This window comes from Myiozetetes cayanensis, unplaced genomic scaffold (genome assembly GCF_022539395.1).
Source record: "Myiozetetes cayanensis isolate MyiCay16 unplaced genomic scaffold, myiCay2020 scf17, whole genome shotgun sequence".
Taxonomy (NCBI): domain Eukaryota; kingdom Metazoa; phylum Chordata; class Aves; order Passeriformes; family Tyrannidae; genus Myiozetetes; species Myiozetetes cayanensis.
Window position 1 is genome coordinate 5,712,515 of NW_026087378.1, and position 17,948 is coordinate 5,730,462.

General features: G+C 41.6%; 1 protein-coding gene across 4 annotated transcripts in view; it reads left to right on the forward strand.

Annotated features, from left to right (window-relative positions):
- The first annotated feature begins 230 nt into the window (after positions 1-230).
- CSNK1A1 (casein kinase 1 alpha 1) overlaps positions 231-17,948 on the forward strand; it is a 33,536-nt gene continuing 15,818 nt past the window's right edge. Inside the window, exons 1-5 of one of the 4 annotated variants that reach the window (XM_050311880.1) lie at positions 231-771; positions 1,524-1,630; positions 13,247-13,373; positions 15,122-15,220; positions 17,625-17,708. In XM_050311880.1, coding sequence (XP_050167837.1) covers positions 649-771; positions 1,524-1,630; positions 13,247-13,373; positions 15,122-15,220; positions 17,625-17,708 — 540 coding nt within the window. In that variant the 5' untranslated portion in view covers positions 231-648. The remainder of the gene's footprint in view (positions 772-1,523; positions 1,631-13,246; positions 13,374-15,121; positions 15,221-17,624; positions 17,709-17,948) is intronic. The other 3 variants (XM_050311881.1, XM_050311882.1, XM_050311883.1) reach the window with 3 other exon arrangements.

Consider the following 17,948-nt stretch of genomic DNA (forward strand, 5'->3'; position numbering starts at 1 on the left):
GTACTCAGCCCCCCCACCCCATTCCGCCGCCGGCCCCTTTAAGGCCGCGTGAGGGCACGTCCGCTCCTCCCCTGCCTCTTCCGCCCGGACTCCGGCTGCGGGGCTGTGCGCACGCGCGCGCCCGCCGAGCGCCCAATCGCCGCTCCGGGTTGGCGAGGGGTTCGCGGAGCGAGGCCTCTGATTGGCGCAGCGCGGGGAGAGGGGTCGTGGTTTGCTCCGCCCCGCCCCGCCCCGCTCCCAGCGCGCCCCGCGCGGTGAAGAAGCGGCGGCCGCGCGCCGGGGGCATTTTGTGTCGGCGGCGGCGGCTCAGGCACAAGATGGCGGCGGCGGCCGAGTGAGGGGCCGGCGGCCGCCGCGACCCCGAGAGTGCCCCCTTCTCCCCCTCTCCCCCCCTACGCCCTCACAAAGCACCTCGCGGGCCGCTTCTCGTCTTTTTGGAGGGCGCCGAGAGCCGGGGAGCGGGGCTAAGCCGCGCAGGGGGACGCCCGCCCGGGGGGCCCGGCTGGAGCTGAGCGCAAGGACCGTCTTTGGCTGCGCCGCTCTCCCCCCCCCTCCCCTCCCCCGCCCCTTTTCCCTTCTCGGGGGCGGCCGTAGAGGCCTCATTGTCACGCCGAGCCGGCCGGGAGGGCCCGAGAGCCGCTTCTCGCTATGGCGAGCAGCAGCGGCTCCAAGGCCGAGTTCATTGTCGGAGGCAAATACAAGCTGGTGCGGAAGATCGGGTCGGGCTCCTTCGGGGACATCTACCTGGCGATCAACATCACCAACGGGGAGGTAAGGGCCGCTCGCATTCCTCCGCCGCTCGGGGCGAGCTGGGGACCAGCCCTGGCGTCTCCGAGCCCCCCCTGCCCCCGGCTGTGCCCCCCATGCCCCCGGGGTAGGGGGCGAGGTGCTGACCCGCCGCTGGGGGACAACCCCCACCCCCCGAGGGTCCTTACCCCCCTCCTTGGGTCTTCAGCCATCCCCGATGGTCTTCACCACCCCCCCCGGGAGCGTAGGGAGAGGAGAAAACCACTGATCCATTGTGGGAAAACATATTTAAACGTATTTTGTGCCTTTCGAACGGCCAAAGTTGTCCCTCGCCCGCCATTGATCTACTCCCCATCTGCCTTAGCTGGGGAACACTTTGTATCTGGTTTCATCAACACGAATAGAAACAAAGAAGATCCCCCTGTTTCTCCAGCTTTTTCTTTGCCTTTTTTTTTTCCTTTTCTTTTCTTCCTCCCCCTCACGACTCTTGAGCTGTAAAGAAGAAACACCCACGTATGTTCTTCCTCACTTAAATGGTTCTGAAGACTTCACATCTCCAGCTCAACTGCATGACCTGGAATGGATATTTATGTTACAAATCGCCGCGACGTGGATTTTATTTGAAGACGCGACAAAATGCAGTACATCGAGCTCCGCGAAAAATAAATAAATATATATACCTCAGAGCGTTGTGTGGGGAGTATTGAAGTGCTGTGGCCCTTAAACCTCAGTGCTTGGTGGACACTGCTCTGACTCCTTGTTCCCTCTCACTGCAGGAAGTTGCTGTGAAGTTGGAGTCTCAGAAGGCTCGGCATCCCCAGCTGCTGTATGAAAGCAAATTGTACAAGATCCTGCAGGGAGGAGTTGGCATCCCACATATACGGTAGGAATCGTCCATGTGTGACAGTGACTTTTCTCCATGTTAGTACGACTTTTTTTTTTTTTTTTTGTCATGCTTTTCAGGGTGTAGAGTTAGTAGTTACGTACTTTTTAGTGTGAAGTAGGGCAGCTCCATGAAATGGAGATCTGTCTCTGAGGGTTTGGGCTGAAGGGGAGGAAAATGCTCCGTTCCGAGCTCTCCGACGCGCTGGTTCCTCCCCACCGGCCCCTGTCTTTATCGTACGTACTGTGCTTTGGAAGTGAGATAGCCAGCAGTCCCTGAGCTGTGACACATTCTTAGGGTGATTAGAACAAAGTGTGAGGGGGCTGTTTCTCCGAGAGCCCGTGTTCCAGCCGAGGCCGGGAGTTGGGAGCCGGCCCTGGAAATGGCTGCTTTCTTTTGTTGCCTTTTTTTTTTTTTTTTTTTTTTTTTGTTCCAACATGTCTTCCTGCTCTGCTCAGAAAATGGCGGATGGACGTGATTAACCCTCCCCCTTCTCCTGTTGGGACAAGGGACGTGCTCGGGCTTGTGTCTTTTCCTTTCATAGTTATGAGCCGCCAGCCTTGAGAGTGCGGAGAACCTGGAGCAGGAATGAAATGGCAGCTCCTTTCTGGTGCCCGCAACAGATGCGTCACCAGGGTTTCCGCACGGTTAAAGTGCCAGGATTAATCCCTCCCAATTGCTCATTATGCGGCTCCTCATTTCCTATTCCATCAGAGACTTTCCGTAGGGTTTAATAATTCCCTGATCTGGGAGAAAATCGCTGGCACGGGACCCCAGGAGGAGTTCTTCCTCGTGGGATTATTGAGGTGTTATCCTGGGTTAGTGCCCAGCTCCTGGATCTGGACATCAGAACAGTTACATGAAACTTCAGTTTTGTCCAGAAAGACTTTGTACAAGTTGTTCTTTTGTTGAATCTTTGTTAATAATTGTTTTCAAAGTTAGTATTTTTTCTTTTTGCACAAAGGCATAAAGGACTTTTGTTCGTTGAGCTGCAGAAACTATTTCAGTTCATGTTTTGTGTCAAACTGTGGATTCCATTTAATTTAACCCGTCCTGACTTCGGAAGTGCACCTGGATCAATAGTGGCGTCTGTGGCTATTTTAAAGTTATAATCATGACATAGTCAAGATTCTGTATTATTTTCAATAAAGCATAGAACAAATCTGCATTTTTGAGGTTAATAGCTCCCTCCTCCTTCCCCCAAAACACAACTGGCTCTGATCCTGAGCCGGAGGAGACTGTGTTGTCCTGGCCATCTGTCCTCATTCACTACAGCCTTTCACAGGGATACAATAAACATACCTGAATTAAACAGAATACTTGCAGCTTCAGCAGACTCGGTGATGCGAAAACAGATGTACTCTTTCTTTTAGACTGCAGTTCCCTTCTTTTCTCAAACGTGGGTGCTTTTATTTCACAACTGGAAGAATAGGAATTGCATTTTGGGAAGCTCTCACAGTATAGTTACATGCTAAAACAGGGATAACTGGGAAAACAGCCAGAGCAAGCAGATATCAGGTGTTTCATTGCAAAACTGGAAAAGCAGGCATCCTTGAACTACTCTTTTTAAAACTAAACGAGCCTTTGGTGTTATAATGAGGCCTAAGTTGCAAGTTTTTCAGCTTTTCCATGTAACAGCAGTGAAATGCTGTTTATTTCCTTGTATTTGGTTGAAATGCCCTTTGAAATACTGAAGGTAATCTTGCAGGCTGAAAAACTTGTTTCTAGCTTCAACTACAGCAGTCATCGTAAGTTTTCTTTCATTTGTATTTCATGTTCTTGTAACTCCCAAAAATAATACAAGGTTACAAAAAATTAATAAGAATGAACCACTGAGGCAGCACTCGAATTGATTCATAGACTCATTGTGCTGAAGGGGTGTCATGTATTGGATAATGGCAGCCAGCCCCTTTCAGGTCGTCACAGTGTTAATCTTTGTAATATCTTTCTAGAAAAGTGTCTTTTAGGAAATCTTTGGAAATGCCCTTTTTGTTTTCAGAAGCAATATTAATTTTAAATGTTTGTGTGGGCTGGATGCTGCTTGATAGGTTCTTTGGGCTGCTGTTCTTAGTTGTCTTCTTGCTGTATGACATCTGATGATGTTTGAGGAAATCTAAACCAGTATTCGTAGGTTTACTTTCTGTGAGGGGAAGCTGAGCGGGGGACTCCGCACCGTTCTTGTGTCAAGTGTTAAAATGTTCTGTGTTGAGTAGAAATAGAATCCGTGGTGCTCTGCATCCAAGTGAGTGTATTTCTTGGTACTTAGGTCACTTTGCATATGTCATTGATAATCCATGTGCCACCATTGTTTTATAATAATATGCTGTCACGTTGCAATAAGCTGTTCCTGCCTCAGTGTATTCAGAAAGATGAATCAAGCTGAAGGAAAACCAATACATTTGTTAAAATTTCTGTAATGTGACACCTTTAAACAAAAGCAGCACAAAGAGATAATTTGATAGAAAATTAACAAATCATTCTGAGCTTTCCCCATTACCACTTACTTTATAAATGATCTCAGCAGCATTTTTACCTCAGCACTTCACATCCTGGACACAGAGGCAGTTTTCTATTCCTCAGTTAGGAATGAGGGACTTCTTCTCTATTTTTCACCTACTTAAGTGATGCAGTGGCCAAGATCAGCTTCCTGGAAGTTGCATTCTGTTCTTTTGCCTCACTCAAGTGGTCTCTGCTGTGGTTTTGTGACTCACGAAGCTGAAGTAAAAGGTGAGTTGTGGATTGCTCATTCAATTTGGGCTCCTGTTCTTAAAACTGAATTCTACCCTTTAGATGTCACTAGAATTTCTTAAAAATTAGATCACATAGCTAGAGTATCACAAGTTATCTAGAACCAAGCAGGTTTTTTTTTAATAGCCTTTAAGGTTGATTTGATAGACTTTCTGGCTGATTGCAAGACAGTTACTGAGCAAACCTCCGAGTTTTGGAGTTACAAGTTTTATATTGCTTCTGTGGGGTCAGGGGTGAACCTTCACCCATGGAGGGTGAGCAAGGGGCCTTGTTACTTAATTCTACTGTAACAGAACGTGTTCTTTGCACAGAAGATAACCGTAAATGAGATTGGAATGTTCTCTGAATATTCTCTGAATATTCCAAACCCTCTTAGATTTGCTAATCTCTGAGTTTGTTGCTTACCATCGTGTTCTGGAAGAGTAGCAAAGTTTCTGAACTTGTCCCTGAAGTTTCACAAAACCTTCTATAAATACTCCACAGGTTTTTAGAGCTGTGGATTGTTCTTGATGTACAAATTTTGGTTAATTATTACCTTAATTTTTCACAAAAGGCTCTTGAGCCAAGCTTAACATTGTGACAATCTGATCTGCCTTTAGGACACAATGCACAGCCCCAGCATTCTGCTGGGCTTACTCTCATTGTTCTCACTCATCAGCTGTCCTTTGCTTTTTTCCTCTCTTTTTCAGTGACAAAGCATTTTGAACTGTAATCTTGTTAACTGGGCACTGATCCTATTAGTTTGGACTATCTACCTTTATTCCCGAGTTCTTGGTTCTGGCTTGGAGGAATGCAGCAGTGTGTGTTTTGATTTTGGATGTGTGTTCACAGTGTAACTGTAAAACACTCTTGGCAAAAGCAGTTATTCAAATTACCTTTGACAGCCACCCTTGATTTTTTTGCCATTTATGGTGTTTATCAGCTGTTTTTCACATCCTTGAGGAAGATGAGCTTTAGGTACTCTTTCAGATGTGCATTTAAAAAGTGGTCTTCAGACTTCTGACAATATCGTGGGATAACGTGTTTTTGTTAATCAGTTTTAAATGGAAAACAGCTCTGCTGGAACCAGTTGTGGCTGGTGAGGCATTAGAATTGTTGCACTTAACAGGAAAAGAGACTAGTGAGTGTAAAAAAGAGATTGCATATGATTTTGCTTGAAAGCTAATCAAAGTGATATTTGAGGTTAGTTTTTTTGTGAGTTTAAAACCAAAAAAAATACTGGCTTAGTGATTTTTTTTTTCCAAATATTCTCTTGCAAGCTGAACAAATTATTCTCTACATTTCTGAATTTTTCAGTGCACTACTTGTAAATATTTTGATGTTGAGAAATTCTCAATTGAGTTAAGAAATTGTAAAGTTTCTGGCAAAAAAAAAAAATAAGAGAATCTACAGTTTTTATGCTTCTGGTTGATTACTACCATGTTGGTGAATAATTATTAATAACGGAATTGTCCCTTATTCAGCTTCACTAAATAGTTTATGTAATGGAAAATTGTGGTCAGATTTGGTAATCTTAGAGATGTTCTCACGACTGATTTTGCTTTAAGCACTCAAAATCGTGATCTTTTAGCAGTGCTTAAAAGACTATAAGTATCTCTCTCAAACACCTTCATTTTAAAGTGTTTTTGCAGTAACTTCCTGGAGCATAAAAAAAACCAGAACAAGCCACCAAAAAAAGCCCCAAACCACCACCAGAAAAATACCCGTGAAACCCACAAACAATCCCACCCCTCAAACAAATGAGAAGGAAGGTTCTATCAGTACAGCCTCCTATTAATTAACCTTCTATTATTACTAAAGGCTGCATATTGAGGGGCAGAACCACTCTGGTAGATAAGGAGAAGCCTCTTGTTCCTGTAGCTTGAAATAAAATGGAAGGTAGTACTTTAAATGAATACCTAAAGTGCCTCTACTAAACAAGTAAATGTATTCTTTTAAAAAGATATTTCCTGTTTTCTGACAGTCTTAACTTCTGTCTTAATTGGCCTTTGTGGACTCTGTAGAAGCATCCAGGAGAGACCACAGTTCGAAAGAAAATAGAGCTGTCTTATTTTATTTTTATTTTTTCTCCTTGCCTTAACTCAGCCTTTGCAGTTTCAGGTCAGTGTTACTCCTGTTTGAAACAGCAGAGATAATAATAAAACACTCTTTTTCCTCAGCAATGTTTCTTGTCCCCACTGTGGATTAATGGCTCACCTTCTGAAATGACTTGAAACTTCTGACTTTTGCAGGAGAAACTTGACTCCTCACTTCCTACCAGGTGTTAATGTACCTTATTAAACAGCTCAGCAAAACTGCGAGTCAGCTGCATGTTTGCACCATAACACTGGGCAGATGAAACCACCTTATTGCTGAGGAGATGAGTTGTGCTGACATACTTGACGTGTTCATATTGCTCTCAGAACTGTACAAAAAGTGATACAGAATTTTATTTATAGAGTGTATCCAACTCCGTAGCGTAGGGTGTTCATGGCTGTGTCTTTATTTAGTACTTGGGTGGCCTAATTCATGCTCTCCATGGCAACTAACGTTAGGTGACATCTGCTAAGTATTCCACTTCAGTATTTCAGTCATGCCATATTATGCTCATTTATATTACTCCTAGCTGGCTAACAGTTAAGTGCTTTTCCAGTTTCAAGGGAGATAAATTAGAAATATAAAATGTGTCAATTTAGACGTGAGTCTTTGATGGATTACCTTTCTTTTGTGTGTTGCTTTGGTGTCTGTTAAAGACTCAAGTTAGTGTATTTTTACAGGCATGATATACTTTCCAGTTTGTCTGCAACGTCATTATTTGTCAGGAGGTGTCTGTGCTGAGCAGTCCAGAACATGAGAACAGAAAGGACCACTTTGGTCCAAATGCAGCACCTGTTTTGGACAGTGGGCTATTCTTTCTGTTGAATCAGTCAGGTGCAACATCAAAACTTTCTAGGCCAGCAGGGCAGTGCTCATGATTGTGCTGTTGGGCAGAGAGAGCTGCTGTGCCTCAACATAATGCTTGTACTCACGGGGTTTTATTTGTTAATGACCTTCTCCCTCTTCCTGTCCCCCTGTATCTATAAAGAATAGTTGCATAACTCCGTAGCTGCCTTGCTGAGCTGTTTGAATACATGATTGCAGAGGTCGCCACCTTCCCGTCTTTTCTTGAGGTCTTTTCTGTCCTTGTTGGGATTTGGATTTCCTTTCCTGAATGGTGGTGCCAGGGCTTGCAGTGTTGATCCCAGTTACTTCGGTTTCTGTGTAGAGCAGCTGCACTTTTACTCTTCAGAATTACTTGTTATTTTTCAGTGATACCAGAGCTCTGTGATTATAGGGAGGTCAGTGTTGTCTCTTTAGTCAACCATCTGACTAATGCCTAGTTCAGAGACTTTTGTATAAATGACTTACGGCTTGCAGAACTGGGACACAGTTCCAGAGTGTTCATCAGTTCAGTGTCATTTGGTTTTCTGTAGGATGTCTGAATCCTTTGTGTTCATGAGGCCTTCCAGACTGGCATGTTCACCCTCATGTGCCTGCTGACTTGTCAAACTTACTAATTAGGTGATCTCAGGTAATTCTAGTAGTAAGTTCTTTCCAGCTTGCCTGTTCACTGTACATTTTTGTTCTAACAGCTTTTTTGATACACCTTAGTTCTTCCATTTAATCTCAATATTTGTCACATGAACTCTTCCACTTGTTGCTGGGAAACTAATTACACAGGACTGCACAGAGTAATCACAGGGTCACATACTGTAATTTATGAAAGTGGCGAAAGTTTATGTGGTGTCAAAGAAGTCAAAATCACCCTTTTTGTAATGTGAGTATCAAGATTTCTGGAAGTGTAAAGGTTTGGGTTTAAATATTCAAGCGTTGGAAGCATTGTGCTTCCCTGCAGTGAGGCACCAGGGGATATTTCTTGTCTCACAAAAGCATGACCTCCTGCAGTTCTGTTTGTAATTCCCGGTTGCCACAGCCTCCACTGGAACAGTCAGTAATGGAGTTGACAGAAGCCTTTAGTGGAGGATGGGCTGCCTGGCAAAGCAGGTGTTGATTGAGGAGAGCGTTTATTGATTTGGAACAAAATAGTCTTGTCACACTTGCTCTGGTGGTGGGAAGAGTTTCTTGACACTGAGCTCATGTTCCGCTTTTTAATATTATATATTATAATATATCACGTATATTAATACACAATATTATATATTGAATTTTTATATTTTCTAATATAACCTGTAGGAAAAATGAGGTGCCATTATGCTGATAGTGCCTTTACTGCCTTCATAGTTTCTGAATGCTGGGAACTGGGGTTTCTTCAGCAGTGACTAACAGCTGTCATTTAACACATCAGTTAATGCAGTTCATCTTGATCTGAATTTGATTTTTTTTAATGCGAATCTTCGGAATCCTTTTATTTATTGCTTGACCTGTCACACATCTTTGGTAATTGTGCTGGGTTTGTTACCTTGTTTTAATTAGTAATGCCAGTGTAGTGGATGAAATTGCTGGTTATCAACTGAAATTGTGTAAGTGGCACAGTAGTCAAATTAAGCCTGTGCCTGCATTCTGTTTGCCCTTCACCTTCATCCTTTCTTTGCTCATTGACCTATCTCTGTTTGACCCTTCCAAAGGAAGATACACTGGATGTGAAGAAAATACTCTAATAACCAAATGAAGTATTTTTGTAGTTAAATAAAAAACCCAAACCAGGCTAGTAACAAACACTTTCTCAAACATTTCTTTTGTCGTTGACATTATTTACAAAATAAGGAGTTGCTGAAATGGACATTATAGTATTTTTGAAAGATAGAGCTCTAAAAGCGTAGAAGGATTTTAAGTTTGGGGAGACCTGACTACAGTATTTGCCACCAAATACTAGATGTGCATCAAGACTTCACTTTCTGGTCTCAAGGTTAGTCAAGAGAATCAAAAAAACCACCCCCTGTGAGTTTAAGTGAACATCCACTTACGTGATCTGGCATCATACCTGCTGTCTGTTATTTGGAAACTGAGCAAACCACTGTGCCGTGTGACTTGGTTGTTCACTGGAACTGGAATACTGAAATGCAAGAGGTTGGAGACTTTCAGCTGCCTGCATGTGCTGGGGCCATGATTTGGAACCACACTATTTGGAAGCTCGTTGATGTGGCAAGTGTTGGTCTTTCACATCACACAAGTCACTGAAGTCAAATTAAGGTCTCTGTGCTCAACCTTGAACCATGCTCTGATAGAAAGCTTCATAAAGGCTATTTACTGCATTCTGAGTGCTCTGGAGTCATTTGATAAGTAGCTTTAAACAGAGGAGGGAAGGGAGAGTGACGAAGCATTTTCCTGCCTGTGAGCTTGGGCACACCTTGGCAGATGAGTATGGACCAGGGTTCCCAGCAACTGTGTCATATGTTCCAGTGTGACACTGCCAGTTAAAGGGTAAACTGAACTATTTCTTGTAATTCTGTCCTGTGAATGTTTTGTGTAAAGGAAATATTCCTAATGGGATGTAAAGCACTGTGAGAATCGATCAGAGAAATAATGAATTTTCCTAGTCCAATAAGTTAGCTTCTCTTTTTGAAATAATCCATTGTATGTAACTCTACAAACCCAAGGTGAGCTCTCAAGTAGTTAAATCTCTTGCTTCTGCTTTTGTCTTCCCCTCCAGAACTGTCCCTGTTTAAATGTACTGTTGCTGTTACTTCCTCAGCTTTAGTATGAGAGGACTTTTAAGTGTGTGGGGAAAAAAAAAAAGGTCCATGCAGTCCCTTTTAAGGGACGTGTGTTCTGAAATGCCAGTGTCACCTAATAATCGCCCAGGGCTTTGTATGGATCATTCCTTTAGTAGTTCACTCCAAGCTTCCTTCCTAAAGCAGTATTAGGACTTTAAAGATTTCTCTGTGGGACACCAGCTTTTACATATTGTAATATCTAAGTTTCCTAAGAAGAGCCAAGACTTCTGCTGTTTTTACGTTCACAGCTGCCAGTAGTAGCAGTTCCTAGATTTCGAATGGACATGATGTAGCCTTACTTCTTAATCCTATTTTCCCTGGAAATGTTCCAAGGGAAATGAAAACTTACTTGGAGTGTTAGCAAAGTAAATAAAACACAAGTTACTCTGATATCTGGAAGAAGTTCCAGTTGCCAGTAGTGAAATGAATAGGTGCCACAGTCTTCTATGAGGAACTACAGGCAGGTAATGATGAAAATGAAATGTTAAGATCTTCTGTCTTATTTCTTTGTCTTGCAGAGCTGAATGCACTTTCCACCAGTGCAGAATGATCAGGAGATTAAAATTTTCTATGCAGAAGTAGGACAAATGGAGGTTGTGCAATCAACCTGAATTACTGCACTTAACTCAGCAGACAGATCCCTGTAGAGGAACCAAAGGCTTTTTAAACTGTACCTCCCAGGGTGGGCTTACTTTGCATCAGCTCCACTTTTTCTGTGATGCTGTAACTAAATTTTCTTAGCTCAGTTGAAAGCTGATCTTTGATCCTTTTCCCTTGCACTGCATCTCTTGGGCACTGAACCATTACTGTGCTGAACAATTACACTCAGCATCTGACTTGGATTTCCACTTCTTGGAAAAAAAAAAGGTATTTTATTTAGATCTTGACTTACTACTTGGAAATCTTCAATTTAGCTCTTTCTCTCCAGACATTTTGTCAACAAACCTTAATTTCATGGGACAGAATCCCTAGGCAGGTAACTTGGTCCAGGTTTCGTTATTCCACGTGACCGTAGTGTTTCATTTTTACCTGTGACCCGTGGAGTTGTTACAGAGCATTGTCAAAACTAGTTTGCATTGTCAGCTGTTTGCATTGGTGACTTTGATAGGAACCAAGAAGTAGATTTGTAGGCCTCATTAATAATTCTTGAACTGAAGCTGGTCATTAAGTTGAACTTCTCTGAACCACAGTATCTCATTTTGACGCTCCATCTTCCATTTTTTAAATTCTCTACTAGGTTGCTCTTGCAGTTGAAAGTCACTGCTGATCACTCCTCAGAACGGCCTAGGCAGGCAGGTCATTTTAAAGTACATAAATTTCATGGCTTGGTGTCAGGTTACAGTGTGAATATTAACCTTTCTTTATATTACAAACTTAATCAAATAATACCATCAGCATTCTTTCCTAGTTGAGTCACTGGTAAATTTGGGGTCTTTTTGTGCATTGTTGTACAGTCAGTGAATTTTTAGAAGGCAAAAACTGATAAATAGCACTTACAGTTTCTGTATGGTCAGTAACATGTTGGAGGAAAACTGTTCTGTTAACATTCAGTTTGAATGAGTGCTTGCAGAATACATATTTTCTGCCTCTCATTTTGATGTAGGGACTGAATAAAGGTCCTAGGTTGATCTGTAAAACAAGGAGTGTGAGCTACATATATAACTTTTATCAAGTTTATAACAATGCAGTGTGAAGTGCATGATTTCTACTAGAATCCTGACAGGGGGAAGGTACAGGCCTGAAACAAATCCAAATATAGAATCTTTTCTCTGTACTTTGTAAACATTTTACTTTACTACCCCAGCTAAGCTTGGAATCCTATGGGTACCAAGGAATTTGTTGACTTTATCAGTGGTAACTGTTTTCCAGACAACTATGCATTAGTCTGCTGGAGTCATTGCCTAAAGTGGAAATGCAGTCTATACAGATATTTAAGTCACAGCTACTACTTTGAGCTGAATCCTGATTTTTCTTTTTTTTTTTTTTTTTTTTTTTTTAATCGGAATGCTCTTACTATGAGGTACATTCTTGATATATCTTGTCTGTGCCATTGTTGTTGGAAACTTCAGTTCTCTTCTAGGAGGGAGCTGGTCAGTGTCTTATCCCTGGACTCCTGGCACTAGATTCTTGTTATAAAGGACTAGGTGCTTAGCAAAGGCAAAATTACAGCCTTTTGATCAATAAGGTGGCATGTCAGCTTTATAAACTGCTTTTCACACACAGCTGTCACTTAACTAGATATTTGGAACATGCAGAAGGACTGGAGAGGAGAATGTTCAAGTTCTGTCTTTCAGTGCCCATTTAAAATATGAAAATTCACAGCTGAGATGGGCTGGAGTGAAGGCTGCAACTCCAGGTCTTCTCAGGCAGCTTAGATTGTGAGATACTATCCCCCAGCTGCAGATACAAAGCAATACTATGATGGAAATGCTTGACATAGATTGGAAAGAAAAATACACGTGGAAGGACTTTTGCTTGTCCTCACAGCAGTGGTAACCTTTATTTTATGCTCAACATTGATATATAAGGCACTTTAACGGTAAATCTCAGAGTCTGGCTGCGATTAGTGTTTTGTTACATACGTATTTTTGCTTTTATGGGCACTTAAGTGCTTTTGCCTTTATCGTGCTGAAAATACAATGAAGAGCCTTTATATTCTACTTAATTGGACAGTAGAGCTTGATTACCATTTCTTAAATTTGGAAATAAATTAAGGCATAGTGTATGAGTTAACTGCACGAGCTGCTTTGGTCTGAGCAGAGAAGTGAAACCTGAACACAAAGCCTGAAGCATGTAAAGATGGTTCTGTGAAGTGAAATGATGCAGGAAACAATGAGTGTAAAATGTCCTGCAGATGAGTTTCAGTCCAAATGTTGTACATACACCTCAGAGCACTGACATGTAATGGCTGCTGCTTTGCTTGCATTTTGGTTCTGCTGTTTGGTCTTTCAGTTGCTGAAGTGTAGTAGTGGTTCTTCTTAAGGGCAGATAAAATGTGCACACACACTTGCCAACTTCGGTATTCTGGTTTGTGCTCAGACTTTTGTTTCCAGGAAAAATAAGACACTGCTGGTCTTAGTTTCTCGTTAGCTTTTCAAGACTGAACATTAGTCAGCCAGGAGGGCTGGACTGCTTTAGAATTCCTGCTAATGTTGCATCATTTGCTTTGTTGCAGGTGGTATGGTCAAGAAAAGGACTACAATGTTCTAGTCATGGATCTTCTTGGGCCCAGCCTGGAAGACCTCTTCAACTTCTGTTCTCGCAGGTTTACGATGAAAACAGTACTTATGCTAGCAGACCAGGTATGTACAGACTTGGGGGGAGGAAGATAAAAACCCCAGGGAATTTTGTGCAATGTTGTTCTTTTTAAGTGGGTTAAATAATGTTTAATGCAGAGTTTTATACGTCTAAGTGAACACTTGACCTATATAGGATGAAATAATGGTGGTTTCTGTGAGCTCTGGCCTACAAAATGTGCATAGTGGGAGGACAGTGCAGCTAGCAACTTCTTCATCTGCAGATCCAACAAGGGCAACTTCATTAAGATATCAAGACTAATAAGGGTGGATTAACTCCCAGTATCAGCCATGGGGGTAGAAGGTCTGAAGCAACCTCCATTTATGGAGTGGGACCTGTTATTCAGTTATTCAGTGGATTCTGTTATGTGTTGGCCAGCTGTGGGGACATGTGGACAACATGCATGTCTGACTGGGTCTGTTCTCATTGACTGTCCCTGTGCACTCACACTCTCCTGTAATTTCTAGGACCAGACCATGAGCTAATAAATACTGTCTTGCTTGTTTGGTCCTCAAAGACAGTTCTTAAAGCTGTTAGTGGAGATGCCACTCCTCAGACTTAATCAAGGCTTCTAAAACTGAAATCTTAAGCCTTTTTTTCTAGCAGTTGATATTTTTCCAACTTGGTCATGAGAATACAGCATTTCAAATGGGCAGCCATATTTATTTCTTGGTACTTAATGAGTGGCTTGATTGTGCTGCTTCAGCTCCTTGAAAAGCAGTGAGTGTTTCTGGAGTTGAATTTTCAATGGTAGTTTAAATTTCATCTAATATTACGTAATTGATGTTAGTACCAAGCTGTCACTTGGCCAGATGCTCGTAGAATCCCAGGCTCTTGGCCAAGGAAGCTCATGGCATTTGTATGGAGACAAGGGGTCAGCTGTCCCTGTTCTCAGCTGCCCTAAGAGAGTGGTGTGCTTGCTTTGGAGAGCCATTTGCCTGCTCGCTTAGAGTCTGGGTGTTACAGCATCTCCAGGGGGTCTGTAAGGATTTTGTGCAATATCCCTTCAGGTGACAAACACTAATTCTTGGTCACCTGGGAAACATAGAGGGAACATGTGATATCAGTGCTCAGAGCTGGCTTTGAGGGCATAGTCCAGTGGAGCAGCTGTCAGGGGTACCCGCACATGTAGTAATTCAAATGGTTAAAGGCTGCGTGAGGAGTGTGTGAGGAGCTGGGAGGCTGTGCCACATAACCCACGTGCTGGGATCTCACACACAGGAGATGGTGTGACCCCGTCTGATGATGCAGATGTGCCAGAGTTTCTCTGCGTCTCCACTGCTGACAGATATTCCGGGATCACGGTAGCCTAGATATGACAGGATGGGCCACAATCAAGTTGTTACTTGTTCCATGAAAACTTACCTGGAAGAGTGACGTTTGATGATGAATGAATAACCAGATGAATGAGTAACTGGGGTGGGGGGAGGGAATGAGCTTTAAAATTGTCTTGTGTTTGAAGTAAGAGAAAGAAATGGTTCTTTAATGGGGCACTATAGTTAGAAACATGAGGCTCAGTATCTAGGAAATAGTTCAGATATTTCATCTGCCAGTTCCTGACCGAGATTATAGAATTTTAACGTATAAGACAAATTTATTTGAACAGTATTTAATGGGTTTCATTTAGCAAATACATAAACCGAAGTTGCAGAAGAAGGTAACACTAAAAATTCATGTTTTCATTGAAGGTTTAAGTTAATTGTGCTCTCTCATTGAAATCTTAACATATTCTGTTGCTGGTTTTTTTTTACAGATGATCAGTAGAATTGAATATGTGCACACAAAGAATTTTATACACAGAGACATTAAACCAGATAACTTCCTAATGGGTATTGGGCGTCACTGTAATAAGGTTAGTCTAAAGCTCTTTGTTTAAAAATCCAAAGGGAATGCCTGTGGGATTTGATTCCAGCTGCACAACTTTTGTAAAGTTGATTGCTAAAACTGATGTTTTGGATGCTAAACCACAGTTCTTTGAGGTGAGAACTTGGTTTTTTTGGTGTCCACTTCTAAATGCAGTGGCATACCCATATGAGTCTCTGACTCATCTAGATGATTTCTAGACTTGCAATGAGATTGTAAACTAACCCTGTAGAATACTTAGCTACTCCTATCACTGCTGGAGTTTGTTATTGAGATGACTGTTGAAACAGAATTTTTTTCCTCAATGATAAAGTCAAATCTTATCTTTGGCTTTGGGCCTGACTTCCTGGGATGAAAACAGTTTGTGCCAACGTGGGAACTGCTGACCTACCAGTCATCAAGGCATTAAATCTTGCAGTGACAGACTGGTAAAGAGAACACTTCGTCCCTCAGAATTGTGGATAAGATTAAGACTCAACATTTAGATGCCTTTATAAATAAAAGAAATTATGCAAATGTGTTGATGGAAAACTGTTAAGCTGTAAAATACTTGAATATGTTGTAGGAAATAAACTTTTTCTCAGTTTACTTTGTGGGGGGGGGGGAAAGCTGGGGGGGCGGGCTGAGGTTGTTACACTTTCTGGGCTGGGTAAACATAGTCAGAAGTGCATGTTTCCTGTTGAAAACCTTACATAGAGGACAACTTTTAATTTTTTATTTTTAGTTTTCTTGAGTGAAATATGCTTAACCCTGCAATTGATATGTCAAGCTCGGGCAGACAGGCAGCATTGGCAATGCATTAAGCATGCTACTGAATAGAAATTAACTTCAGGACAAATGTACGTGATCAAGCTGTTTATTGGAAGCAAGATTCCCACTTACCTTCTCTATATGCCATCCGAGAATGTCTCATCTCTTTAGGCACTACTAGTATTAAAAATGTTTACCTTTGTTTGCCTGTATGAATGCCAACTTCAGGGCCATGAACATTAGAAGGGGAAAGCTTGAATAACATAACAGCTTTTGTCTGAAGAGGTGCAATGCACTGAGTGTTTAGATACAACCATTGTTGGAAAAGTTTGTAATTCCAGCTGAAAGACAGTCTTTATGTAATCTCGTTGCTGTTAAACTTTGCTTGTTCCCAAGTTTCATACTTTCACTCTGTACAGCTCTATTTTTCTCTGCTGTGTTGAGCAGTTAGGCTCCTTAGTTTTCTGGCATGACTTGTAGTATAACTTGAAAACTTTTATTTTTGTTTTTTCCTAGTTTTCTGATTTCAAGTTGTTCTTTTTTGGGCCATTTTTCTATACTTTTGCACAGTCATGCTATGTCGGCATTGCTGCACTGTAATTCATCTTCGTGTGGATTAATGGCCTAGAAATTGCTGCTGTCCTTACTTTAGAAGAGGAACATATTAGATTTGCATCCACTGAAACAAAATACAAAATTGCCTATTGTAAACTATTATATTTTTTCCCCATTAGTAGCTTAGTTAGGGAGTCACACAATTAATATGGTGGTAAAACACTATGTCTGTGGGCATGGGCTTCACTTATGTTTCAGGGGGTTAGAAATTAGGGAGATAGTTCCTGACCCAAGTGCAGATTGATAGTTTTACATGAGCAAAATGAGGATTAGGTTACTTCAGTTTGGAATCAAGTGCTTTATCTAGGAAACACTTGCCACCATACAGTATTTAATGTTTCTTTTTGTAACTAAGTGCAGTTTTGGGGTTTTTAGACATGACTATACACAGTTTAAAGAAAATCAACCACAAAGTCTAGAATAGCATGGTAATCTTGTTCCAGTAGCTTCCTGTCAGTTATATTAAAAAAAAAAAATTGATTTTTTTTCCAAATTCTAATTTGGTGACTGGGAGAAATTTTACTCCCACCTTAAAAGATGAATTTCCAGCTCTGCTAGAAATAAGCCCTGCATGCTTATGAAAGTAAACTTTAAGGTGACTAAATGCCTTCTACCTCTTCCTTACTGAAGATTTACTTTTTCTAAATGTCTTTTGGGGGAAGGGCAGTTTGTGGAACCAAAGGCTGCTTTTGTAAGCAAAACTTAAATTTCCTTTTTTAATAGAGCCAAATGTCACCATTGCTATCCCTGGTCAAGGCAGTGCCATTTTGGAGCGGCTCACAGTTGAAATTTACCTTGTCACATCTTTCAAATTTTCTCCTTGGAAAAAAATAATAAATATTAATAATAATAAAAAAAGATGCAAATATACATAGTTTTTTTGAAAACTACAGTGCTTGGTGGAAGAAGGATGGCATTTGGCTACCCTGTTCTTTCTCGAACGCCTCGGTGTTGCCTGTCTGCGCCGGCCAATGTTGCAATGTAAGCAATACTGTTTGATGCACTGCCACCCTCTATTGTTTGTTCAGTGTTTAGAATCTCCAGTGGGGAAGAGGAAAAGAAGCATGACTGTTAGTACTTCTCAGGACCCATCTTTCTCAGGATTAAACCAGGTCTGAACTGTCTCCTATTCCAACCTCAACCCCAAATTCATGTGCTTTATTTTGGTTTTTTTTTTTTTTTTTTTGGTTGGTTTTGATTTTTTTTGTTTTGTTTTGTTTTTCTGGAGAATGTAGACCTTGCAAAAGCACCTCTTATGTTGGCATTATTCAGACATACTTGGCAAACATGTAACATTACTAAGATGTTTCCCTGTGGCGCTTGTTTAAATTGTGGAATTATTTCTGAACTTT